Consider the following 24,701-nt stretch of genomic DNA (forward strand, 5'->3'; position numbering starts at 1 on the left):
AGGCACTCCAAGAGTCCCTATTTCTAGACATCTTTGTAAACTTGGCACATTTTCTCAACTCATTTGTCAGTTTGTTTTAAATTGATGTCTTTGTAATTTTATTTCTCATTCCTGTTATGACTGAGATTTATTGAGCATCTTCTAGCCATTTGTTACCACTCAGGATATTTTATCTCTTTGATGGGATATACCATGGCATATACAACTTGATCCACCTCACCATGCCATGTGTGTGTGTAAGTGTGTAAATAATGTGTAGTTAGAGGTGTCCCCAAACATTCTCTTCCTTCCCGTGTAATTCAAATCCAGTATTTATCTGCCAAGGGTTTTGATAACCCTAAGAAGCAATTGATTATCTTGCTTAATTTAACAGATTTTTATGTATTTGTGCTATGTACAGACTATGTATTTTCTTTAAGATGTGTTTTATTTGGAAACAGATTGATCTCTATGAAACATGAAATGCAAAATTGCTTATTTTGGCTTTTTTCCTCCCCAATTAGTTGGTGACAAAGTTCCTGCTGATATAAGATTAACTTCCATCAAATCTACTACTCTAAGAGTTGACCAGTCTATTCTCACAGGTAAGCATTATACATTGGAAGGTCGCTGAATGTTGAAGTCCTGCTCAAACTTCAGGCTGAGTGAGTTGGCTTTTCACCTTAATTCTCTCCAAGATACTTATTTCTTAATGCTTTGAAATCAGGCTTGTTTGCTGTTGTATCGGGTTTAAAGGTATTTAGAAAGAAACTTGGCTTTCATCATAAGACCTTTATTTGTCTTTAATTTTATCAAAAATTAGCTTTCGCCAAAAATCTTTTGTTTTTACTTCCTGAAAAAAGAAGTTACAAATTCCTACATTAGCAGAGGTAATAATCTTAAGGTTGAAGTGTTATCTGTCTGTTTTATGGAAAATGAAATAATTACTTACTGTCCTTTTTCCAGGCAGGAGGCAAAGTTTCTGGAGCTATAATTTTTTTCATTGCAGGAATACTAATATTACATCTAACCTATTTGCAATGATCAAATGCACAAATAACAGAAGTTAGCAATCCACTCCACTTCCCCCCCCCCCCCCCCCCCCGCCCCGCCAAGTGGTGAATGTTTTACTGCCTAAAGTTTGCATGCTTAGATTTGAGATTGTTTGGAACATTTTTCCATTTTTGTTTGATAAAGGCACAGTGTAGGGTGGAGGGTTCTAATTAGCTGGAAGTAAGGTGGTCAGAAGATTAACTTCAACACAATGCTAACCTGAACTAAATAGAGTAATTAGAAAATCCAAAGGTAATCAAGATTTATCTGATTATCAGTTTTGAAAAGCAACTGAAGTCCTAAGAGGTAGTACTGTGAGTAACGTGGGCTCTTTTATTGTTTCTCTATGAATAGCTTAGTTACTAAACCTCCCGTTAGCAGCAACAAGCTGAAAGCTGATTTGAGCCATAAAATGTTGGGAAACTGATTAGGTGGTGCATGTATTTTCATTGTATGCCTACAGAAATAATTACATTTTAAAACCTCTCATAAAATTTCTTTAGTGTTTTTTGTTTTGTTTTTGCTAAATAATCATACTGTAGTTTCAGGCTTGATTGAAGAAGCAGGTTTGTTGGGATATCAAGAGTTGAGGTTGGCTACCTGAAATGTAAATGAACAACTGGAGCCATATTTCTCGTTACTCAGACCTGGCCCAGTTACACATTCCATAAATGATGTTAAGTAAGGTTGAAACGAAATTCAACAAGACATTGTAAAAGTTCTCAGCAGCAGCCTTTTATATACTGTGTGATGTTTTTGTGCTGATTGTTTTTCAGTTTTGTTTTGTTGAAATAGAATGGTCTGATCACTCACTGCTAGTGCCAGTATTTCTGAAGCCGTGTTTTCATTTCTCTTGTCTGGCATTGATGAACAAAAATGAGCTTCCCAGTAGATGCTATTCATTATACGTATAATGTATCTAGTGTGTTCACAAGATCATTATGTTAGGAATAAGTACATTTTGACCTTTTTATGAAGTATTAGTGTGTATATGTAAGTTTATAACAAATAAGTATAAATATATGTTCACAGTATTAGAGTATGAACTTGATTCCTGAAAATAAACTCGATTTGAGTAGTTACTTCAGGAAATACAGGCAGTTGACTGGGATTCTGTTTCTAAATATTACTGGTCTTCCTCTTTTGAGCGAATTTGGTCTCTCACCCCCTTTCCTGAGTGTGGGGTAGCTTGAGTGGGGTGCTCAGGGTCTGGGTGTGCGTCACAAGGACCTGACCATGCTTCCTGCATCCCCCGCAGGCGAGTCTGTGTCCGTCATCAAGCACACAGACCCCGTCCCAGACCCGCGGGCCGTCAACCAAGATAAGAAGAACATGCTCTTTTCTGTGAGTACTTCATCACGCGCGGTCACTTGGGGACATTTCCAGAATGTAAGATCTGCAAGGTTTTCAGTTGGTTTATTCTTAAGTAAACTCTCCACCCAGCGTGGGGCTGAACGCAAGACCCCAAGATCGATAGTCACATGCTCCCCTGACTGAGCCAGCCAGGCTCCCCAGGGTCAGCTGTTCTAATTGGCAAGTTTTCGAGGGGCCATCGAGAGATAAGTCATACATCTTTAGATTCTTATCTATAACCCAGAAAAGTAGGTGTTCGTGGGCAAGGCTTATCAGCCTATGAAAGATATTTTTTGAATGATGTGGGTGATAGCTGTATGTAGTTTACAATGAAAAGGTGTGAGTTTAGAGAGAGCAAATGTGGTAAACCATTTAATAACTGGGGAGTATGGATGAAAATTAACAGGGATATTTATTGTACGATTTCAGGTTTTCTGTTAAATTTTTTTGAAATAAATGGTTGAGAAATTTGTATTTTTGCTTGTTTGGTTTTTTAAATGCTGTTTCAAGTGGTAGGTTTTTGTGGGTGAGCATGGGAGCCTAATCACTTATAGTAAGGAAAGTGCTATAGAATTACAGTGGAAACAATGAAGTTGTATCAGGCCGGCACTGGGAGTTAAAATAGGCGGGGGGGAGAGTGCTGTACTTGATTTCATTGATTTTTTTTTTTTTTTTAATGCCAGTGCTTGAGTGGAGATCCTCAGGGTAACTTATGGGGCTGGGTGGAGAGTGCTTAGGGTTGAGGGCTGTATGGAGTTCAAAAAATGAGGAACGCAGAGGGGTTAGAGCCTGAGCTAGTCTGCAAGCCAGGTTTGGTATGGTGAATAGAGATTCTGTGAGGGGTCGGGTTGGAGCTGCGCTGGGCGAGTGGGGAGCCACATGAAATGAGGATAAAGAAGAGCTGTACCGTGCTGCCTGGATTGTCGAGGTTGGATGGCTGGTTCTCTGAAGAGCAGCCTCTAGAAGGCCCAGTAGAATATGAGAGTCCGTGTGCTCTCATCAAAACCCACTTGAGTCTGAGTTTGCTAGTCGGTGTTTAAATTGGGTGCGGTGTTAATCTTATAACTGGTTTCCTCTCCTTCTGACGTAGGGTACAAACATTGCTGCTGGCAAAGCCATGGGAGTGGTGGTGGCAACTGGAGTGAACACAGAAATTGGCAAGATCCGGGATGAGATGGTGGCGACAGAGCAGGAGAGAACCCCGCTCCAGCAGAAACTAGATGAGTTTGGGGAACAGCTTTCCAAAGTCATCTCCCTCATTTGCATTGCGGTCTGGATCATAAACATTGGGCACTTCAACGACCCAGTTCATGGAGGCTCCTGGATCAGGGGTGCTATTTACTACTTCAAAATTGCGGTGGCTCTGGCTGTGGCAGCCATTCCTGAAGGTCTGCCTGCTGTCATCACCACCTGCCTGGCTCTTGGAACTCGCAGAATGGCAAAGAAAAATGCCATTGTTCGAAGCCTCCCTTCTGTAGAAACCCTTGGTTGTACTTCTGTTATCTGCTCAGACAAGACTGGTACGCTGACAACAAACCAGATGTCTGTGTGCAGGGTAAGTGGGAGTGATTTAAGACTCTTTGCTGGTGGTGAGTTTCGGTACATCCTAGGAATATGCCCTCATGCCATCAAAACATCAAAACCTTGGATGTGTAATATGATACTTTTTTTTTTTTTTTTTTAAGATTTTGTTTGCTTATTTGACAGAGAGAGAGATCACAAGGAGGCAGAGAGGCAGGCAGAGGAGGAGGGGGAAGCAGGCTTCCCACTGAGCAGAGCCCAATGCGGGGCTTGATTCCAGGACCCTGAGACCATGACCTGAGCCAAAGGCAGAGGCTTAACCCACTGAGCCACTCAGGCGCCCCAATATGATACCTTTTTATTTTTTTTTTTTTTTTTTTTTAAAGATTTTATTTATTTATTTGACAGACAGAGATCACAAGTAGGCAGAGAGGCAGGCAGAGAGAGAGAGAGGAGGAAGCAGGCTCCCTGCTGAGCAGAGAGCCCGATGCGGGGCTCGATCCCAGGACACCGAGATCATGACCTGAGCTGAAGGCAGCGGCTTAACCACTGAGCCACCCAGGCGCCCCAATATGATACCTTTTTAAGTGCTTTAAACAAACAGGTTGTGTATATAGCCAGAGCCCAAAGTAATCTGATGCCCCAGAGGAATTAGTCCTCTAATTCCTAAAATTGATTCATGAAATAAAGGCTGTCTGCATGATTGATGTGCTTATATTGGGGAAGGTGACCATAGACAGTCTGTAAATGTGTTAGGTGACTATGTTCCTTTTGTATTCCTGCTCCTCTGTCTCTGAGGGCATGTATGTTACTGGACCAACCTTAAAGGAAGAGAATTTTATAAAGCAGCCAGTTCCCTCCATATGTGCCTAGCTAAAGTTCTAACTGGTATTTCCATAAAACATTGAGTGAGACATGCTTTCTTGAAAGGTGAATAATTGCCTTTAACTTACTTTCTTATATGTGTTCATCCTTCTCTTCTTAGGTTATTTTGACCATCACTAGGGGGATAAAATAAACTATTTAAACCTGCCCTTAGAAAAGTAGTAACTACAGGGCGCCTGGGTGGCTCAGTGGGTTAAGCCGCTGCCTTCAGCTCAGGTCATGATCTCAGGGTCCTGGGATCGAGTCCCACATCGGGCTCTCTGCTCAGCGGGGAGCCTGCTTCCTCCTCTCTCTCTCTCTGCCTGCCTCTCTGCCTACTTGTGATGTCTCTCTTGTCAAATAAATAAATAAAAAATCTTTAAAAAAAAGAAAGAAAGAAAAGGGGCGCCTGGGTGGCTCAGTGGGTTAAGCCGCTGCCTTCAGCTCAGGTTATGATCTCAGGGTCCTGGGATCGAGTCCCACATCGGGCTCTCTGCTCAGCAGGGAGCCTGCTTCCTCCTCTTTCTCTCTCTGCCTGCCTCTCTGCCTACTTGTGATCTCTCTCTGTCAAATAAATAAATAAAATCTTTTAAAAAAAAAAAAAAAGAAAGAAAGAAAAGAAGTAACTACAGAAACACTGATACCCTGAATTATGTTATTTACCTAGGTTTTATTTAAACAATTTTGTACAAGTCTTTTTTCAGGGTATAATTTCCCAGAAGGTACACTTCTCATAAAAATACTGAGTGGAAAAATATATATATACTGAGTGGATACCAAAGATTATCTTAAATAATGAGGGAATCAGCAAAACTGGTTACAAGGGCATTTGAGGAAGTACTCAATAACAGCATAGAATTGCTATGAGTTAGGTTGCAAAGCCTGGTTAATACCCAATAGGGCAGTAAAACTACAGCTTATCTTTCCTACAGGCCACACAAATCCACAACTTCATGTAACATGAGCTCTTAATAATAAATAGCACAGTGGAACGATGTTAATATTTTTCTAGAATACTACATCTTTTTTTTTTTTTTTTTTTTTAATAGATTTTATTTATTTATTTATTTGACAGAGAGAGATCACAAGTAGGCGGAGAGTCAGGCAGAGAGAGAGAGAGAAGCAGGCTCCCGCTGAGCAAAGAGCCCGATGCGGGGCTCGATCCCAGGACCCTGAGATCATGACCTGAGCCGAAGGCAGCGGCTTAATCCACTGAGCCACCCAGGCGCCCCTAGAATACTACATCTTTGAGTCTGTTAAAGGAATGCTTCTGAATGACATCGTAGGGACATGTGGACATCCTCTTGGCCTTAATAACTCCAGGTTTTGGATAATACATTTTCCCACTAGAAATTGTTTTTATTTTTTTTTAGACCTCAGAATTGCAGACTTTTTAAAATTCTTTTAAAGACGTTTATTTATTTGACAGATCACAAGAAGGCAGAGAGGCGGGGTATGGGGGGAGTAGGCTCCCTGCTGAGCAGAGAGCCTGATGCAGGGCTTGATCCCAGGACCTTGAGATCATAATCTGAGCCAAAGGCAGAGGCTTAACCCACTGAGCCACCCAGGTGCTCAGAAATTGTTTTTAATACAGTTAAACCCTCTGAATCTTTATCTTGCCCAATTTAAACTTGTGGTGATTTTTAGATACACAGTCATCACTGGTTTTCGTTCCGTCTCTGCCTCCCTCTGGCCATTCTTTGTGTAGTCCACATCCCAACTTAGAATGAACAGATAGTTGTTTTGTCTCTTAAGTGGTAAGCTGCTAGTCTGTCCTGGGTTTCACCAGAAGTACAGGGTTTGACTCAGCTGCCTAAATTTTCATTCCTTGGAAACAGAAAAGGTTGCATAAATCAGCTAATAGCTAGTTGGCAACTAATTTCAAACTGTGGCAGCAAATGAGATTTCATACTAAGAATAAAAGAGAGTCCATAGTAAAAACGTTTTGTTTTTATATTTTCCCTTAACTGGTTTAAGATATTTTCTATTAAAGAAACAGCCTGGCCTGCCTCTTTGTTCTCATCTCCCTCTATGACAGAAAGCTGATGCTAATCAGTATTCTCCAGGAGGTTTCTTGCAGTGGGTTGCATAACTGCCCTTGACTTAAGGATACTTTCATCATCCAGTTCCTAAATGGTTTACTTGCTCGCAGTCTAAAATGCCCATGTGCGTTCAGATTTACTTAATGCGGATTAGAATTCTGAATATCTTAGAGTGTTTTGGGCATTGGTATAAACCGAAAGAGTTTCACTTTTTATAAACCATACATTAAGTGTAGTAATGCTAACTTGCTTTGATATTGCTTAGTACAGTTAATTTGCTTTCTCACATGTGACTTTGAATCATATGGTAATCATGCTCAAGAGGTTTAAAAAATTAAGGCCCTGAGAAGTTAGTAACAAATCCAAGGGTAACACAACTTCTAATAAAAGGTAAAGTTGGATTTTCTTATAGGAGAGATTGGTAGTTAAACCCAGGCCTCTTTCTTCCACTTAATAATTATATAACCTGGAGCACGTGTTTTAACCTCTCTGGTCCTTTGTTCCTCTTCTGTAAAATGTCAGGCATCTTTGGTAGGAACCATTTGACAAGCTTCCTTTTTTAGATGCTGTATCTGTTAGAAAAAAAATGTAGGTGTCACTGATCTGGCTGCATGTGACCTTGGACATGAATCTTTTCCTCATTTGACACTGGTTGTATATGTTTGAACTAGAACCTTTTTTTTTAATAATCAGGAGTCACTTTAAAATCCCATTATACACTTTCTTTTTTAAGACCTTTTCTGTGTCTTGCTCATGGCATTAGTTCCGTTCCAAGGCTGATTTGTATCTAAGTATACTTTTGAAATTAAGCTTTTTGGGCCACTGGCTGGCTCAGTTAGCATGCAACACTTCAGTCTCAGAGACTGTGAGTTCAAGTCCCGGGTATGGTGCAGAGATTACTTTTTTTTTTTTTTTTTAAGGTTGTATTTACTTATTAGAAAGAGAGCGAGAGCACACGCGGGAAGAAGAGGGAGAAGCAGACTCCCCGAGAATAAGAGCGTGACACGGGGCCCAACCCTGGGATCACAACCTGAGCTGAAGGCATATGCTTCACCAACTGAGCCACCCAGGCACCCCACAGAGATTACTTTAAAAAGAAAAAAAAAAATGAGGCCTTTTGGGGTTCCTGGGTGGCTTCAGTCGGGTAAGCACCCGACTCTTGGTTTGAGCTCAGTTGGTGATCTCAGGATCGTCAGATCCGAACTCCACACCAGGCTCCGCGTCTACCCCCCGCCTCTTAAAAACAACAACAACAAAATGAAGCTTTTGGAATTTCAAAGTTAGTACTATATAACAAGCAAATCTTGTAAGGCCAAAAAAAAAAAGAAAATTATTGAGTAGGAGTTGGGATGCTCTGAAAAGATGTTTTAAATTTTTAAGGCATTACCTGGCTCTCATAACTTGAGATAAATATTTAAATTTATTTTAGAACAGTTTGATCATATTCTTTTTTTTTTTTTTTTTTTTTTAAGATTTATTTATTTGACAGAGACTGCGAGAGAGGGAACACAAGCAGGGGGAGTAGGAGAGGGAGAAGCAAGCAAGCTTCCCGCTGAGCAGGGAGTCCTCATAACTCCTGTGCCATGTGGGTTGTCTTCTGTGACTCTGGTGCCCCTGCTGCTGCTTCTTTGTTCAGCATTGTCAGTGATGCTGTTTTCTCAGCGTCTTGGATAGATGGGAAAGTGATCTTAAACAGCATCTGGTTGGAATAAGGGATAGTACTTCCGATGTTCAGCTTCAATTTATAAGTTTGTTTTCTTAAGTGAGAAATGCTTGTCGTAAAGATTATTTTTTTCCAGCATATTTTTATACCTTTTAAACATTTGTGCCTTTTTTCTGTAGATGTTCATTCTGGACAAAGTTGAAGGTGATAGCTGTTCCCTTAATGAGTTTACCATTACTGGATCAACTTATGCACCTATTGGAGAAGTGTGAGTAAACCTGCTTTATCATCTAAAGACTCATTGTGGCAGTTTGGGACTTGGATAGAATTGCAGTATATCTAAAAAGCTTTCTGAATGTGGCTCACATTAGTTACAGGGGTCATGATTTTTTTTAATATAATGCATACTTTCAAAGAGAAAACACAGGTTATCGTGTCAGACATTTTTTCATCTTTATTTGGCTTCTTGGAGCCCAATTTTTCGAGTGGGATTTCTGTTTGTTCTGTATTGATACCTGTGGTGGAAGAATTTCATTAACTGAGAACTTCTGGTCTTTACTGATTGGTTCTTGATGTCAATCAAAGATGCATTCTTTTATTATCTCCAGCATCAGATTTCTAAGAGCCATTACTCAGATTCTTTAGAATACTTGCCAGGCTCTTGTCCACAAAATTGTATAATTAAGTAAAAATCAAGAGATGACCACACTACACTCTAAAAGTATTTTCTTTTGATAGGCATAAAGATGATAAACCAGTTAAATGTCATCAATATGATGGTCTTGTGGAATTGGCAACAATTTGTGCTCTTTGTAATGATTCTGCGTTGGATTACAATGAGGTAAGGCTTCTCATAAATGAGAAAGTAGACCTGGCTGTTCTGGTTCAAGGGTGGGGTGGGTGGAATGAAAATCCAGCCTTCCTTCCTCCCTTTGGAAAGTAAGGGCTCCTGATTTTATTTCCTCTTTCCATTTTATCCAAGTCAGCATGGCCTAGCCAAAGAAAGCGGAAAGCCTTTCCTATGTCCCCTGACTGAGCATTGCATTCGCTTCGCTAAGAGTCACAGTGTATGTGGCGCGCTCTTCTGCTGTGGCGCAGCTGCTATACATGAGGAAGACCTCGAACAAACAGGGCATGTTTTCTTCACAGTATAGGGTATTGATTTCTTTTCTTTTCTTTTTTTTAAGGTGGGGACTGTTACATCCTTGACAAGCTGAGGGTTAGAGGGTTGTTTTGATGGTGATGATGATGATACAAAATTTAACCAACAAGAACCCTTTTTTCCCTTTTTACTTATATAGTAATCGCTGGTTTCTGTCTAAAATTAGACAAGCCAGTTCCCAACAGAAACCCCACGTGAACTCTGTAGAATGATAACACACAGTGACACATGCTTTTTGCAGGCTCTGTTTGAATTAATACTGTGACTAGTGGGTTCTCATAGTTGAAGGAAATAAAAAGCCTAGTTGTTAGAATAAGATAACATATTTTGAGTATATTTTTAATTATCTGCGTCATATGCTCCAGAGTCGATAAAAACAGCCCCTAAAAGAATGACGTGAAGAAGTTGTCCCTCCAATAGAAAGTCTTCATTAATGAAAAGCTTATTTACTACTTTTGTACTTTCTGTGCTTTTAACCAATACAGGCAAAGGGTGTATATGAAAAAGTTGGAGAAGCTACAGAGACTGCTCTCACTTGCCTAGTAGAGAAGATGAATGTATTTGATACTGAATTGAAGGGTCTTTCTAAAATAGAGCGAGCAAATGCCTGCAACTCGGTAAGTATTGTAGCTCGGTGTGTTGTCAGGGCTGCCCTTTGCTCCCCGCTCACAGACAGCTAAGATACATGTACCTTATCTCCCCCAACTTGCGGCATCTCCTTCCCCACATTTGCTCTCAGGTCAAATGATCAGCTATCTGACCAAGAATGTAGGTATCGCTAGATATTTTCCATACACAGTCATCGTGCCCCCAAGGTCTGTCTTCTCTGAGCTTCTGGCACTGTGAGTCCGCTGTCCTCGCTCCTGCGGTGCCCCAAGCCCCACCCCCTCTCCTGTGTTATCACTTTTCCGCCTAGTCTCCACCGATCTTTATCAGCATAGGACAAATAGTAGTATGGTTTTTATCTTAAAACTTTTTTGGACTTTATTTCCCCCATCAGCACCCAGCTTCTTTTCTCTTCTAGTAAAATTTCTCAAAGCAGCCATTTTACTGTATTCTTTTGTTTCACTTTTTCTGTTTTCTCGAATCTGCTCCATTCAAGCTCTGTAAGCATTTTGGTGAGCACACCAAACCTCCCGCTGTGAAAGGGGCTTTAAGACTATCCAGTCCAGGAGTGCCTGGGTGGCTCAGTGGGTTAGGCCGCTGCCTTCGGCTCCGGTCATGATCCCGGGGTCCCGGGATCGAGTCCCGCATCGGGCTCTCTCTCCTCTCTCTCTCTCTGCCCACTTGTGATTTCTGTCAAATAAATAAATAAAATCTTTAAAAAAAAAAAAACAAAACAAGACTATCCAGTCCAGCCTGATGTTTACAGGCAGGGAGACTGAGGCCTTCAGTGACTCCGCGTGATCTTATAGGGTGAGGCAGAACTGGATTCCTGCTCCTGCACCCCTTCTTTCCTTCATTTTGTCTCCTTTCTTGGCATTATTTGAGGAAGCAAAACTTATGCTAGAGTTAAGGACCCAGATCTCTGCTATAGTGAACTGATTCACATCTCACAGCCAGTAGTCTCCTAGCGTGAGGGTCTTGGGCAGGTCCTGTGGCATCCTGGCCTGACATATGTGACTTCCACAGGACGGGAGAATTCGAGGCCCCCTGTCTCCATTAGAGAGCTCACTCCCTGATGGTGGTAAGGGTAGGGGGTGGTGCTGGTCCCTGGAAAGCCACATTGCCTGACAGCTATATTATTAGTTGGTGTGACTAAGTGCAACATAAAGACTTAGCTTCATAGAAACTGAGGGTTAGAATTGTTTGATTCTAGACCTAGAACTACTCAATGAAGGGAAACAAGTAGTATCATGGAGCTTTAAAAGTGGTATGTTAACTGTTACGACCACAAAAAAGGGCACAGCCATCTGTTCTCTTGTCTGCAAACTAAGCATTTTCTTGCTTCGTGGCTGCCTTTGCCTCATATTTTTGGTCTGCAGCTGAGCGGGGCGGGGAGAGGGTGTCAGAAATGACTATCATGGGTAACTTAACTGAAAATTCCCACATCCAAATTCATGCTGATCCCCAGCCCCCAGAAAGGAGGAACCTGTTGTAGGTCCAAGGTAAAGTTGGACAGGATCGAGCTTTTTAATACCTAGTGGACCATTTGGAAAGAACTACCACTGTAGACCATTCTAATGCTGAAAGAAATGGCTTTGTTCACCCACCCACCCCCACCCCATATATCTGGTGCCTGGGTCCACACCTTAGTCAGAATCACTACATTTCCATCAGTCTTCCTTTTGAGCATTTGATACAAATGCTTGATAGAAACTAAACACGTAAGAGATCCATATGCGTCAGGTAATGCAGAATTCAGTGATGGTCTTTTTTCGGCTTGTGGCAGCCGGCTGAGAGGGTGGCTGTCAGTCCACTCATCACTGCCCACACTGGATGCTGAGGTCCTTGGGGATTTCTGCAATTCTCATTAGCTCTGTGTCTGAGTGGGGGCTAGGGGAGAATCAGGGTAATTCAAATCAGGACGGAAAGCCATAAGATTATGATGTGGATGCAGATAAGGCATCTGATAAAATTTCTGTTCATGATAAACTAGCAAACTTCACCTTCAAGTTGATGGTACATTTACACAGAGCCTGTAGTAATGTCATACTCAGTAGCAACAGAAGTTTTACCTTCCATGTTTCTATTCAGTATTCTACTGGCAGCCCCCGTCTGTGCAATAAGGCAAGAAAAAGCAGAGGTAGAAAAAGACACAGTAGGGGCGCCTGGGGGGCTCCGTGGGTTAAAGCCTCTGCCTTCGGCTCCGGTCATGATCCCGGGATCCTGGGATCGAGCCCTGCATCGGGCTCTCTGCTCAGCGGGGAGCCTGCTTCCCTCTCTCTCTCTCTGCCTGCCTCTCTGCCTGCTTGTGATCTCTGTCTGCCAAATAAATCTTAAAAAAAGACACCGTATATGTTGTAGGTAATTTGATTGTACGCGCGATCCAGAGCCACAGCGTCTAAGTCCGCAGCGTGCTTCTCCGTCCTCCTCTACCCAGGCTGTCCGACTCTCCCTCCTTGAAACATTCCTTCGCTTGTTCTCTTCGCTCCTGCCCTCTGCCCACTCCCTTGGTTGGCTCTTCCACCTCCTGCCGGCGGTAGGGAGGCCCCGGGGCCCAGTCCTCGCCCTCTCCTGTCTGCAGTGGCTCCCATGAGGTCTCCCAGTCGCCGTGCCGGTGTGTAATACGTGGCCGCTGGCACCTGAAACTCCTCAGGTGCTTAGTGGCCACACTGGACAGCCACATGAGTAGCTCTGCTAGAACATTCCCACCACAGCAGGAACTCCTGTGAGGCAGCAGTGCTCTGGACCACCTATTTCTGCCCACAGTCGCCATCATTTCTTGGATTATTTGTACTAAGCGGTGCTCCTTGTCCCCCTTCAGCTCATTCTGACACAACTGCCAGACCTTAAAACCCTCCCTTGTCTTCCATTTTCACTTGTTACAGATGCCTTAAGGTGATTTTTAACATCCTACAACCTGTTTCTCACCTCTTAGTCTTGCAAGATTTTCCAGCTGCTTGTCCTGGAGGCCCCTTGAACAGGCCGGGTCCTACCAGCCTACGTTCCGCACTCCGGGTTCTCACGTTTTTACTCATATTGCCTTCTGGCTGTTTTATGTAAAGTTGTGATCTGAACATACATACATATTTTCCACCTTAAAGTTTTTTTCTCCATAGCACTTTATGTTTACATTCCAGCGTGTCTTTCCCAAACTAGAGAGCAAGTTTAAGCTTCATGAGGGGGAGAACTTACTTGTTTTGTTCATTGTCATAAACCCCCAGTGCCTGTCACATTATAGGCGCTTAGTGAATATTTGTCGAATAAGTGAAAAATATACAGAAATTGCCATCCAGTAATATTCCATGGGTGTTCTCCTATAGGTCATCAAGCAGTTGATGAAAAAGGAATTTACTCTGGAGTTTTCACGTGACAGAAAATCGATGTCAGTTTATTGTACGCCAAACAAACCGAGCCGGACATCGATGAGCAAAATGTTTGTGAAGGCAAGTGTGGCAGACTGCAGTTGAGATGTTCTTACCAGGATTAGCATCCTGGGTGAGCCCAGTAAATACAGTTGTTGACTTCAATCTGTAACATTTCCAGGGTGCCCCCGAAGGTGTCATTGACAGGTGCACCCACATTCGAGTTGGCAGTACTAAAGTTCCTATGACCCCGGGAGTCAAACAGAAGATCATGTCTGTCATTCGGGAATGGGGTAGTGGCAGCGACACACTGCGGTGCCTGGCTCTGGCCACTCACGACAACCCACTGAGAAGAGAAGAAATGAACCTTGAGGACTCTGCCAACTTTATTAAATACGAGGTTAGCTAACGAAAGTTTCTTCCCCCACACCCTGCACGTTCATTGTGCTCAAACAGCACTCCTTCCGTGGAAGGTCGAATGAGTCTTGCTTTTGCCAAGAAAGGGGCGTGGTTATTTGTTTTTCTGCAGCCAAAGGCGTCGCCATTCCGATCTAGCTTGCTACTTCCAACCTGTGTAGTTAACAGTTGAATTCAAGATAGAATAATTAAGACTTGAGCTAAAAAACTTGTAGAGCCTATTTTGCAACTCCTCTGTAAATTAAGATGTTTTTAAAATTGGGAATTTTTCTAAATATTCATGAGTTACTAAAGGTCTAAATACCAAGTTGGGAGATTCCTTCCACTTGTCTGTTCATAGAACTTTTTCTCATCAGGTATGTGACTTCCTGAAGCACCGCCTGAAAGGAATAAGGAGTAACTTGGGTATTGGGGGCCCCTAGAGTGGCCTGTATCAAAATGCTCTTATTTCTTGGTGTGTTTTTCATGAAAGTTAAAGTATGATTTAGTTACAAGAACGTAGTACTGTTTTTCATTCTTTCCAGTTAATTGGAACTAATATTGTTCCTCATTAGATTTCTGTCTCTGTGAATATTAATCTTAGGTACGAGCCACAGTTAAAGGATTTATTATAGGAAAATGCAGAGACTTTTGCTCTTAATGTATGACTGGCTCTTGTTCTACACCAGAGGAGAAACTAGAATTTCCTGTTTGAATGTAAGGTGATTCTTTTGCTGTAGACCAATCTGACTTTCGTTGGCTGCGTGGGCATGCTGGACCCTCCAAGAATTGAAGTGGCCTCTTCCGTGAAGCTGTGCCGGCAAGCAGGCATCCGGGTCATCATGATCACGGGGGACAACAAGGGCACTGCAGTGGCCATCTGTCGGCGCATTGGCATCTTCGGGCAGGACGAGGATGTGACGTCAAAGGCTTTTACCGGTCGGGAGTTTGATGAGCTCAATCCTTCAGCCCAAAGAGATGCCTGTTTGAATGCTCGCTGTTTCGCTCGAGTCGAACCTTCCCACAAGTCAAAAATTGTAGAATTTCTTCAGTCTTTTGATGAGATTACAGCTATGGTGAGTACCTTTGGACTCATACTACGCAGACACAGCAGATTGTAATTTTGACTTAAGTTTTTAGTAACAAATCCCAGATTTAGAAGATCTTGGATTTTTGTCACGATCAGGCTGTTTCTGTAGAGTTCTGTTGACCCGTAGTTGGCATGCTGTATGTTACCTGAGGGAAGATTCTGGAGTAGTTTAGGAAGTAGAAGTATGCCTTCTGAATCAGTTGTGGGGAAACATTTGGTGACATCTAGTCTTTATCTTGGTTAAAGTGTACATATTTCTTTGTTTTAAGATTTTATTGAATTGAGGGGCACCTGGGTGGCTCAGCGAGTTAAGCCTCTGCCTTCGGCTCGGGTCATGATCTCAGGGTCCTGGGATCGAGCCCCACATCAGGCTCTCTGCTCATTGGGGAGTCTGCTTTCTTCTCTCTCTCTCTGCCTGCCTCTCTGCCTGCTTGTGATCTGTCAAATAAATAAATAAAATCTTTTTTTTTTTTTAAATAAAGATTTTTATTGATTTGAGAGTGAGTGAGTGAGAATGAACCAGAGGGAGAGGGAGAAGCCCACTCGCCACTGAGCAGGGAGCCCGATGCAGGACTCGATCCCAGAACCCTGGGATCATGACCCAAACGGAAGGCAGACATTTAACAACTGAGCCACCGTAGCACCTCAAAAGGATACATGTTTCTATCTCAGGTTTTCTAAAAAGTGATTCAGGGTATAACTCTTGGGTGTTCCATAACCCTACCTGAGGTTAGATGTACTGGTCAGGCATTAAGAACTGCCCGTGTGCGAGGCATTTGCAGTATTCTTACCTACTGTGACTCTGCACCCAGACACATTGACCTTGTGTAATATTTGCTTTCTGTGGATTATCTGTAAAACTTGACGAAAGGAATGTGTCCCGTGGAAGCAGATGTGACCGGGTCCTCCCTTTCCCTCCCTTCCTCTCCGCCTCCTCGAGGGAACCGCTGTTGGGAATTCAGTGTTGGGTGTTCAGGAAAAGTTTAAAAAACACGCGTGGGGATGGTGGCTGTGTGTCTGCAGACGGTATTCAGTCCTGCGTGACCGTGACCTCTGTGAAGGGCATGTTACGGTTTCCCTCCTCCTGCGTTCTGCAGCTGTTCTACTTGAGATTTCTCTGTGTGGACACAGGTGCTGCGTCTTCACTGCCACGTGGGCGGGTTCGGGTTTGGTTTGCTTAGAAAAGAACATGATGAACTTTGAAGTCCTTTTTGTTCCACTTCCCTCTGAAGTCTCTTCAGCTCATGTGGCAATTTTACGTTTCCCAGATTTAGTGTGTTTTGTGATGCCACCTTGTAAAAATGAGAATTCTTTGTCTGTGCCCAGAGGGCCACAGCTCCTGTCGTCGTCCCCGCTTCAGGGCGGCCGAACCTTTGTCGGGGATGTGTGTGACGTGGTGGCCAAAGTGCATAAACCAGCGGTCACGTTCCCTTTCAGACTGGGGACGGCGTGAATGATGCTCCCGCCCTGAAGAAATCGGAGATCGGCATTGCCATGGGCTCTGGCACGGCGGTGGCCAAAACAGCCTCAGAGATGGTGCTGGCCGACGACAACTTCTCCACCATCGTGGCTGCGGTGGAGGAGGGGCGCGCCATCTACAACAACATGAAGCAGTTCATCCGCTATCTCATCTCCTCGAATGTGGGGGAAGTGGTCTGGTGGGTCCCCGTGAGAGATCACTTGTAGTCCTTTGAGGTCGGGGCGTGGGATGACCAGTTTTCCAGATCTGTCGTTCGTACGACAGCAGCTTTGTGCGTGAGTCGGGGGAGAGGACCAGGCAGGAGGAGGAAGGTAGAGGTTCTTCCAGCCCAAGGGAGGGCTGTCCTGTGGCTGCCCTTGTGTGTAAAGGATGCCCTTGAACATAGAAATGAGTTTTACTGGGTAAAGTAACGTAATATTTTTGGCCTTCTAACATTGTGCTTGAACTCGAAATAAGGTATAACCCATGTTCTGTGGTGGCCCAAAAGTAATTTCGAGCAGTCATTGTTAACTGTCCATTGATTTTATGGAGGAGAAGAGGGCGCTCGTGCTGTGTAAGTCATGGCTGAAATAATTTGGGGTCTTTCTCTTTCTTCCGGTGGAAACAGTATCTTCCTGACAGCAGCCCTTGGATTTCCTGAGGCTTTAATTCCTGTCCAGCTGCTCTGGGTCAATCTGGTGACAGACGGCCTGCCTGCCACGGCCCTGGGCTTCAACCCTCCCGACCTGGACATCATGAACAAACCACCCCGGAACCCGAAGGAGCCCCTGATCAGCGGATGGCTCTTTTTCCGTTACCTGGCCATTGGCTGTGAGTATTGCTTCTATAGCGTTGACTTTTAAACCACATGTTTATGAGGCAAAATTTTTATCAATTCATTCCTTCAAAGCACATTTCTATCTGTAGTAGGGTGTAACAAAAAATGGAGTTTAATAAACTGTATACCCAGTTTACAGGAGAGTTAATCCCTTGTTTTATCTGTCTCTGTCATTCCTTGGGCCTTTGTGAAGGAGGTTTTCAGATTTAACCTAAGGGCAGAAGGATGCAGGCGTTTGCCAGGGTCAGGTTTTCCATCCCTGGGCTGTGGAACTCAGCCCCGCTCCCCGAGAGCCGAGGAGGGAGCTGTGCCTTCATCCGCAGCGCCTGGGAAACACACAGGAGCCCCGGCCACGGTCCGGTTCCTATCTGTGGCCCTCCTGCTTCTGCCTGGCTACCGGTTCTTGTCCTCACTTTAAGAGCTTAGGAAAGTGAGGCCAGAGAGTTAAAGTAACTGCCCTGGGGTTCAATGGGAAGGTGGTTTTTTTGTTTGTTTTTTTTTTTTTTTTAGTATGTTCACATGGTTTAAAATTGCAGAAGCACACTGTGGCATAAAGTGGGAAGGTTCTCAGCCAGTCAGTTCTCTTTCAATATTGAATTTCTCTTGTGCCCTCCAGAAATACTCTAGCAAACAGATCTGTCCTGTGCATATATTTTCTTAAGTGTTGGTGTGCTGTACACACGTGTGTGCTGAAGCCTGTGATTCTCCCTGTTTTTTGGGAATTGCCATGTCAGTACGCGTGTGGCTCTCTTGTCCCTGTCCACCAGCTGTCTCCTGTTTCCTTGTAACTGCCGGGTTGGAGGGAGTGTGCGCTGTATCTTCTGGTAGACGCTGCCGCACCGGGACCATCTCCGTGGTGTCCCTGTGTTGACTACCCCGTTGCTTTGTCATAAACTTGCTCCATTCAGAACCACTTGGTTGGGGGTGTCAGGGGGGTAGGGAGGTGATCCCAGAATCTGCCTTGGGTTTTGCCATGTTGCTTGCATTCTGCACTAACTGCTTTGGTGGTATTTCCACGAAACGGTTCTGCCAGGCCTTTGATGGAGCAGGTCAGTGGGTAACTGGGAGCATCGGCTTTCCTCCGAGTCCTGGGCGGTGTGACCTGGCGCTGCAGCACAGCGAGGCGCTCTGGAGGCGCGTACCTAATGCCGGAAACGTCAGCCGCCAGTTTGAGAGGGTCTTGGCTAGCGTAAGATCCAGCCAATTCCCGTAGGTCCTCTTCCTCACAGACTCTGGAAAAGTTGCTTAGTTTTTCATACCGCGCACACCCCTCTCCTTGCAGAAACCCTCTGTCTCGGTGCTTTGGCTTCTGGGAGTGAGCAGTTGCTAGTGGCTGCACAGGCTCTCCTGCGCCATCATCATACCCTGTGTCCCCCTGCTGGGCACTGGCCCATGAGGCAGGACCTGCAGTGAGAGCGGGGGCTGCAGGTGCCGCCTGTGTCTCTTCCCAGGTTACGTTGGCGCAGCTACCGTGGGTGCCGCCGCGTGGTGGTTCATTGCTGCCGACGGAGGGCCCAGGGTGTCCTTCTACCAGCTGGTATGTGTCTGCCTTTTCTCCTCTTCCTAGGGGCAAAGCGTTACAAGGCTGTCCTTGAGCATTTTGTGGTTTGGGTGCCTACCAAATAAGCTTAACCCTCAGATAATTAGCAGTGGCATCTAAGATGATCCTGAAGGACCCAAGGCTTCTCTGGGAGATGGGGTGAGAGCTTGAGTGGGTCCGTGTCCTGGGCTTCCTGTGGAACGGGGACAAGGGCCTTGGAAATGAAATGTACTTGACTGATGACAAACTTGATTGGGCATTTGTTGCAGAGCCACTTCCTACAGTGTAAAGATGACAACCCGGACTTTGAAGGAGTGGATTGTGCAATCTTTGAGTCCCCATACCCGATGACAATGGCGCTGTCTGTTCTAGTAACCATAGAGATGTGTAACGCCCTCAACAGGTCAGTGAAACCTCGACAGGCTGGGGCAGGAGCTCCACCAGCCAGGGCACCGGGGAACTGGGTGTCGCAGTTGCTGGAGGATTTGCAGGAAAGCTCCTCCCTCCCAGAAAGAAAGAACAGGCAGCACCGGTTTTAAAAACTTGAGTCGTCATCACCTCCGGGAAGTAGTGGGAGTGCTTAACCACACGCTCCTTCTGAGACAGCGGGGGCCAAAAATAGGGCCTTCGGCGCCCCTGTATGCCGGTGCCCACAGGGAAGGCACTCTTGCCCTGGAGCAGCGAGACAAGTGGTATCCTCCAGTTAAAAGCCAGTGGCAAAAATGGGAATTTTGAAACGGTGTCAGTGTCAAGGGCAATTGAGAGCAGCTTTGAGTCCATTGAAACGGAGTCCGCTGTGCCAAAACCTAGATTTAAAATTGGAAGTTTGTCCTACATCTGAACATTCTTCCTTTAATTTTGCCACAGTAGAAACTTCACTAAGTAGAATTAGGTCAGTGGGCAATGCCGTGTTCGCCCTGCCTTACTGAAGCATGGTTCGGGACGGTCTTGGTCACTCATGAATAGAGCCCTTGCCTTTTAGGCGGGCATATTTCACGTACGTCTTGTTGTTCTGCAGCTTGTCCGAAAACCAGTCCCTGCTGAGGATGCCCCCCTGGGAGAACATCTGGCTCGTGGGCTCCATCTGCCTGTCCATGTCGCTCCACTTCCTCATCCTCTACGTGGAACCTTTGCCAGTAAGCGCTGGTGGGACCAGGACCGAGGCTGGGGCCTCGCTGCCTGTCCTGCGAGGTCTGGGAGCTTGACAGAGCTTTTTTGTGTCTCAGCTTATTTTCCAGATCACACCGCTGAATCTGACCCAGTGGCTGATGGTGCTGAAAATCTCCTTGCCTGTGATTCTGATGGACGAGACGCTCAAGTTTGTGGCCCGCAACTACCTGGAACCTGGTAAAGAGTGTGTGCAGCCTGCCACCAAGTCCTGCTCGCTCTCGGCATGCACCGATGGGATTTCATGGCCGTTTGTGCTGCTCATAATGCCCCTGGTGGTCTGGGTCTATAGCACAGACACTAACTTTAGTGATATGTTCTGGTCTTGACTGACAGTTTTACATAAAGAAGATGTTTAACTTAATCAATTAATTTTTTTATTGTTTAAAGCAACTGTCTATTTCTGCTGAATTTTCACATGAACATATTGGCTGGTGAAGGAGATTTCATACTCTAGATTTTGTTTTGCTTTTCTGACTCCAGTGGGGCAAGATTTTCCTTTTTTATACACATAATTAAAGTGTCCATTGACATGTACAGAGAACTAACACTATTTTATGCAAATATTTTTTTGTAGATGAAAAAGCATGTACAGTGTTCTGTTTAATACTCATCCTTGTATAAAAAAAATAGTTGAGCCAGCAGACATTGTCAGCAAATTAATTGGCAGCAGATTTTAGGAAATGAATGTGTGTGGGTTTTTTTTTTTCTTTTTCTAAAACTAAATAGCATGTATTGTGTCTTTTGCATGATCATCTGGATTTAATCTGAGATCACAGTCTAATTTTTATTCATAAGCCAATTTTTCTGCACTGAGCAGAGTACTGCTACCTCAGTCAGTATTTTTTGGTTTGCCACTTCCCTCACTCCCCCGGCCCCCGGTCACTCCCACCCCCACTCCTGGCCCCGCTCGGCTGCTTCTCCTGTAGGTTCCGATGGTTCTGTTTACATCAGTCTTAACAAGAGGTATGCCTGTTCTCGCTTGTGCAGAAAACATTGTTCCAGATTCAATCGACTGGGTTCGTGTCCCCCCACGTAGTTTTTAAGGTTATTTATTTAAATGTCTAATGTATTTTATTGTAACAGACATTGTTTTGCCAACATTGCCTATTTCAGTGGCACTTCACAATCTAGTTTAAAAAGGAAAATAAAACATTTTAAATGGACAGAAAAATAACTGTCTTGTTTTTAACTTTTAAGTGGCTTAGCTTGAACTATAACAAATTGTGTCCAATTTTCTCTTAAGTTCTTAGCTCAGAACTTGAGTTTTATTGTGCCCGAGGGGAAGGAGGATCGTGTTCTGCTGCATAGGTAGCTGTAGGAATGAACACATAGGCACCTGTTGTCACCCATGATACTTTTTTGCAAGTTTCTGCTGGCCTGTTCTAGCCTGGTGTAGAGAACATAAGGGGGAGTGTGTGTGTGTGTGTGTGTGTGTGTGTGTGTGTGTGTATGTGTTTTTGTAAAAATCTGTAAATAGCACATGACCAAATGAACATATTGTATAGAACTATTTTTATTTGAATGTGGCACTAACCAACACCATGGTTACTATGATACGTTGCGCATGTTTGAGATCAGTCTTACCAGCCGTGTGTAAGTCATTAACTGTCCTAACTATGGTGTTTTCCTCCAATGCCTTCCAACATCCATCAACTAACGTGAGTATTCCCTGGACCCCTGATGCTTTAGCCTAAAGGTGACTGCCACTGAGTGAGCTAGCTGTGACACTTAACGAAAACGTCCCTTGTGTCGTGTACTGCTGTGCTCTGTGACTGTCTCCGAGAGCAGCAAGAGTGTGGTGCAGGGTTACCTGTGCGCACGCGGGGCGGGCTAGCGGACCCGGGGTGTGACAGCTGTGGGCTCCGTGCACGGCCTTGGGACGGCGGCTCGGCCAGATGCTGAGGAGCGTCTGGTGGGAGAGAGACTCGTCGGGAGGGCCTGGCTCTGCTCGCAGCCAGCCTAGTCGCGAGCCAGGGTGAGGGAGGCCTAGGCAGCAGCTCCTTCCCTGTGAGCCCTGGCCTGTTCTTACGAAAGTTCTGGGGCCAGCTGCGAGATGCGATATAAAGGCTCAGTGTTCGGGGGACAGTTCATGGATATTAAGCAAGGTGCCGCCGGCTTCCCGGGTCTGAGTAGAAGGGGCTGGCAGTCCCGGCCTGGCTCGCGGAGGTCTCTGAGGAAGGGCGGTTGGTTGGTTTGGCGGAGAATACAGAGGAGGAAGGAGGGTGGGTTTTGCCGATTTGGGCATAAAAAGCAGTTGAGTGATCAAGTGCAAGGAGCGCACTGTGGCTGCAAACCGAGACGGGATGTCTGAGCTTGCTGGTGTGCTCGTCCGGGAAGCCAGACTTACCAGACAGCTTTCCCGGCTCTGGTTCCTCGATACAGTGGCATTTGCAGAAGAAGTGCAATGTGGTTTGCTGCCGTGAGAGACACACGCGGCCCCAGATGACCCTGGGCCGGCTCTGGCCTTGTGGTTTCTCGGCTTCAGGCCTGTCCAGCCCATGGGGGTGGTTCAGGCACCCACTTGGCTCAGCCCAGGCTGCTGGGAGCGTCCCCTTGTCAGCCCTGCGTCAGCCCAGGCTGCTGGGAGCGTCCCCTTGTCAGCCCTGCGTCAGGCTCTGCTGCTGAGAAACACGCGCACGGGAGCCCCCTCCTCAGCCACAGAGCTGTTGCGGGCACATCCCTGGCCTCGGGCCTCCCGCAGTGCGGGGCAGGTGCCCAGACCCAGCCTCACCCAGCCCTGGCGGGAAAGCACAGGTGGCCTCTGCTTTTGCCGCCATCAGGACTAGTCAGGGTAATGTTTTCAGACTCACCAAAACTTGTCCGTGTTCTCCTCGAGAGAAAGGTAGGCCTCGCACGGCTTCTTTGATAGGGCTCGGCCGGGAAGGTGGCGATCTCACGTCCCCAGCGGGGGTCCCACTCCAGCAGCTCATTCTTCGTCTGCACAGAGCAGGGGGCACAGGGCGCAGAGTGAGCTGCACGAGCTCCCAGACAGGCAGGGCCGGTGCCAGCCTCCCCGACAAGCGGCTGCTACATCAACCCTGACTGGGTCTCAGCCCCCTGAATGTCCTTGCGGTGGCAGACCTCAGGGGTAGGCGACTACAGGCGTTAGCTCAAGGTCTGTACAGCGCCTGCCCGCCGCCGGAGCAGTGCGCAGTGCCCTGAGCTAAGGCCGCCACATCGTCTGTTGCCTTTTTAACGTAACCACGGTAATCCCCTTCCTTCTTCAGAGAGGGGGTAAGGAGCGCGGCTCCCCTTCTAGAAGCAGGCAGGACCAGCCCCCTGGGAGGAAGGGTAGGGAACGGGAGGAGCCAGAGGCTTCGCACTCTGCCACGCTGCTCACCTCTGCTTCACCTTCCTTGCCGTGTGCACTGCTAACCGAGAACCTACCCTCCTCTTGCCCATCTCCCTTGCGTCACATCTGAAGCGATTCCATGTCTGCCTGCTGGGGTTCTTCTGTGAGCCAGGGTGGCCTTTGCTCTTTAGCTGGACGACAGGGCTCCGGGTTGCCAAGCCAGTGCTTCTGGCTGCTACCCTACGTAGGCAGCGCCTCAGGGACAGACAGTTCATCAGAAATGCTGGTCTTGAAATCTTAAAAGGTCAAACTGAATACTCCTTCTCGCTATTCCTTGTCACTATTAATCTTAAATAGTTATTCTAACATTTCTTTCCCATATATCATAAAGCTGATTTCCTCTCTCTTTCCTTTTCAGCAATACTGGAGTAACCGCTTCCTAAACCATTTTGCAGAAATATAAGGGTGTTCGGTTGCGTGCATGTGCGTTTTTAGCAACACATCTACCAGCCCTCTGCATGATTGATGTTGGGGGAAAAAGAAAAGTAGAAAAAGTCCCCAACTCATTGTGTGTTATGTGGAGGAAACGTATTACCAACGGGGTTTAGCTTTTAAATCAAAATAGTAATTACAAATGTACAATTTAGCTTAATGAATCAGAAAGCCTCTCCAGAGAACTTTGGTTTCTTTGCTGCAAGAAGAATGAGGTTCTGAAACCTTATCTGAGAACTCAGAAGCCATCAGCCAAGTCTCCATGTTTCTCTGTGCAAAATGTCATAGTTTATATAAATGTACAATACTCAGTTGTAATGCATGCCTTCAGTTGTAAGTAGCCAGATTTCTCTGTGGTGTCATTTAAACCTGCTACTTTTTAATTGGCCCTGTACAGTTTGCTTATTTATAAATCTATTGAAAACACTACAGGTGTTGAAAGGTTAGAATGTAGGCCTCTAAGTTCATAACTTGTTACTTTTTTTTGAGTGTGCAAACAGCTATTTTGCACTGTATTAAATGTAACTTATTTAATGAAATCAGAAACCGTAGACAGATGTTGGTGCAATACGACTCTTGTGATGCATTTATCTTAATAAAATGCTAACCGTCAATTTATCACAAAGCATGTTTGACTTTAGACTGTAAATAGAGATCAATTGTCTGTTTCTGTGCTGGTAACAAGCATTGCACAGACATGGTTTCGGGTAAATAAATCTATTCTATGATAAGTTCACGGTGTGGTGCTGACTGTTCTCCGGCGGGAGGAAGGGGTGAGGGGCATTGAGGGCCTCCAGCCCCGCACCCCAAAGGGTTTTT

At 45.3% G+C, this 24,701-nt stretch overlaps 1 protein-coding gene across 1 annotated transcript in view; it reads left to right on the forward strand.

Moving 5' to 3' along the window:
- Nucleotides 1–24,618, forward strand: part of ATP2A2 (ATPase sarcoplasmic/endoplasmic reticulum Ca2+ transporting 2) — a 60,118-nt gene extending 35,500 nt beyond the window's left edge. Inside the window, exons 6-21 of the mRNA XM_059408392.1 lie at nucleotides 504–584; nucleotides 2,291–2,376; nucleotides 3,476–3,940; nucleotides 8,655–8,743; nucleotides 9,214–9,316; nucleotides 10,123–10,254; nucleotides 13,564–13,686; nucleotides 13,787–14,005; nucleotides 14,742–15,077; nucleotides 16,529–16,749; nucleotides 17,179–17,381; nucleotides 18,840–18,925; nucleotides 19,198–19,331; nucleotides 19,947–20,064; nucleotides 20,155–21,756; nucleotides 23,809–24,618. Of these exons, the coding sequence (XP_059264375.1) occupies nucleotides 504–584; nucleotides 2,291–2,376; nucleotides 3,476–3,940; nucleotides 8,655–8,743; nucleotides 9,214–9,316; nucleotides 10,123–10,254; nucleotides 13,564–13,686; nucleotides 13,787–14,005; nucleotides 14,742–15,077; nucleotides 16,529–16,749; nucleotides 17,179–17,381; nucleotides 18,840–18,925; nucleotides 19,198–19,331; nucleotides 19,947–20,064; nucleotides 20,155–20,424 (2,666 nt within the window). The 3' untranslated portion in view covers nucleotides 20,425–21,756; nucleotides 23,809–24,618. The remainder of the gene's footprint in view (nucleotides 1–503; nucleotides 585–2,290; nucleotides 2,377–3,475; nucleotides 3,941–8,654; nucleotides 8,744–9,213; nucleotides 9,317–10,122; nucleotides 10,255–13,563; nucleotides 13,687–13,786; nucleotides 14,006–14,741; nucleotides 15,078–16,528; nucleotides 16,750–17,178; nucleotides 17,382–18,839; nucleotides 18,926–19,197; nucleotides 19,332–19,946; nucleotides 20,065–20,154; nucleotides 21,757–23,808) is intronic.
- The last annotated feature ends 83 nt before the right edge of the window (nucleotides 24,619–24,701 follow it).

Source organism: Mustela nigripes, chromosome 8 (assembly GCF_022355385.1).
Source record: "Mustela nigripes isolate SB6536 chromosome 8, MUSNIG.SB6536, whole genome shotgun sequence".
Classification (NCBI taxonomy): Eukaryota; Metazoa; Chordata; class Mammalia; order Carnivora; family Mustelidae; genus Mustela; species Mustela nigripes.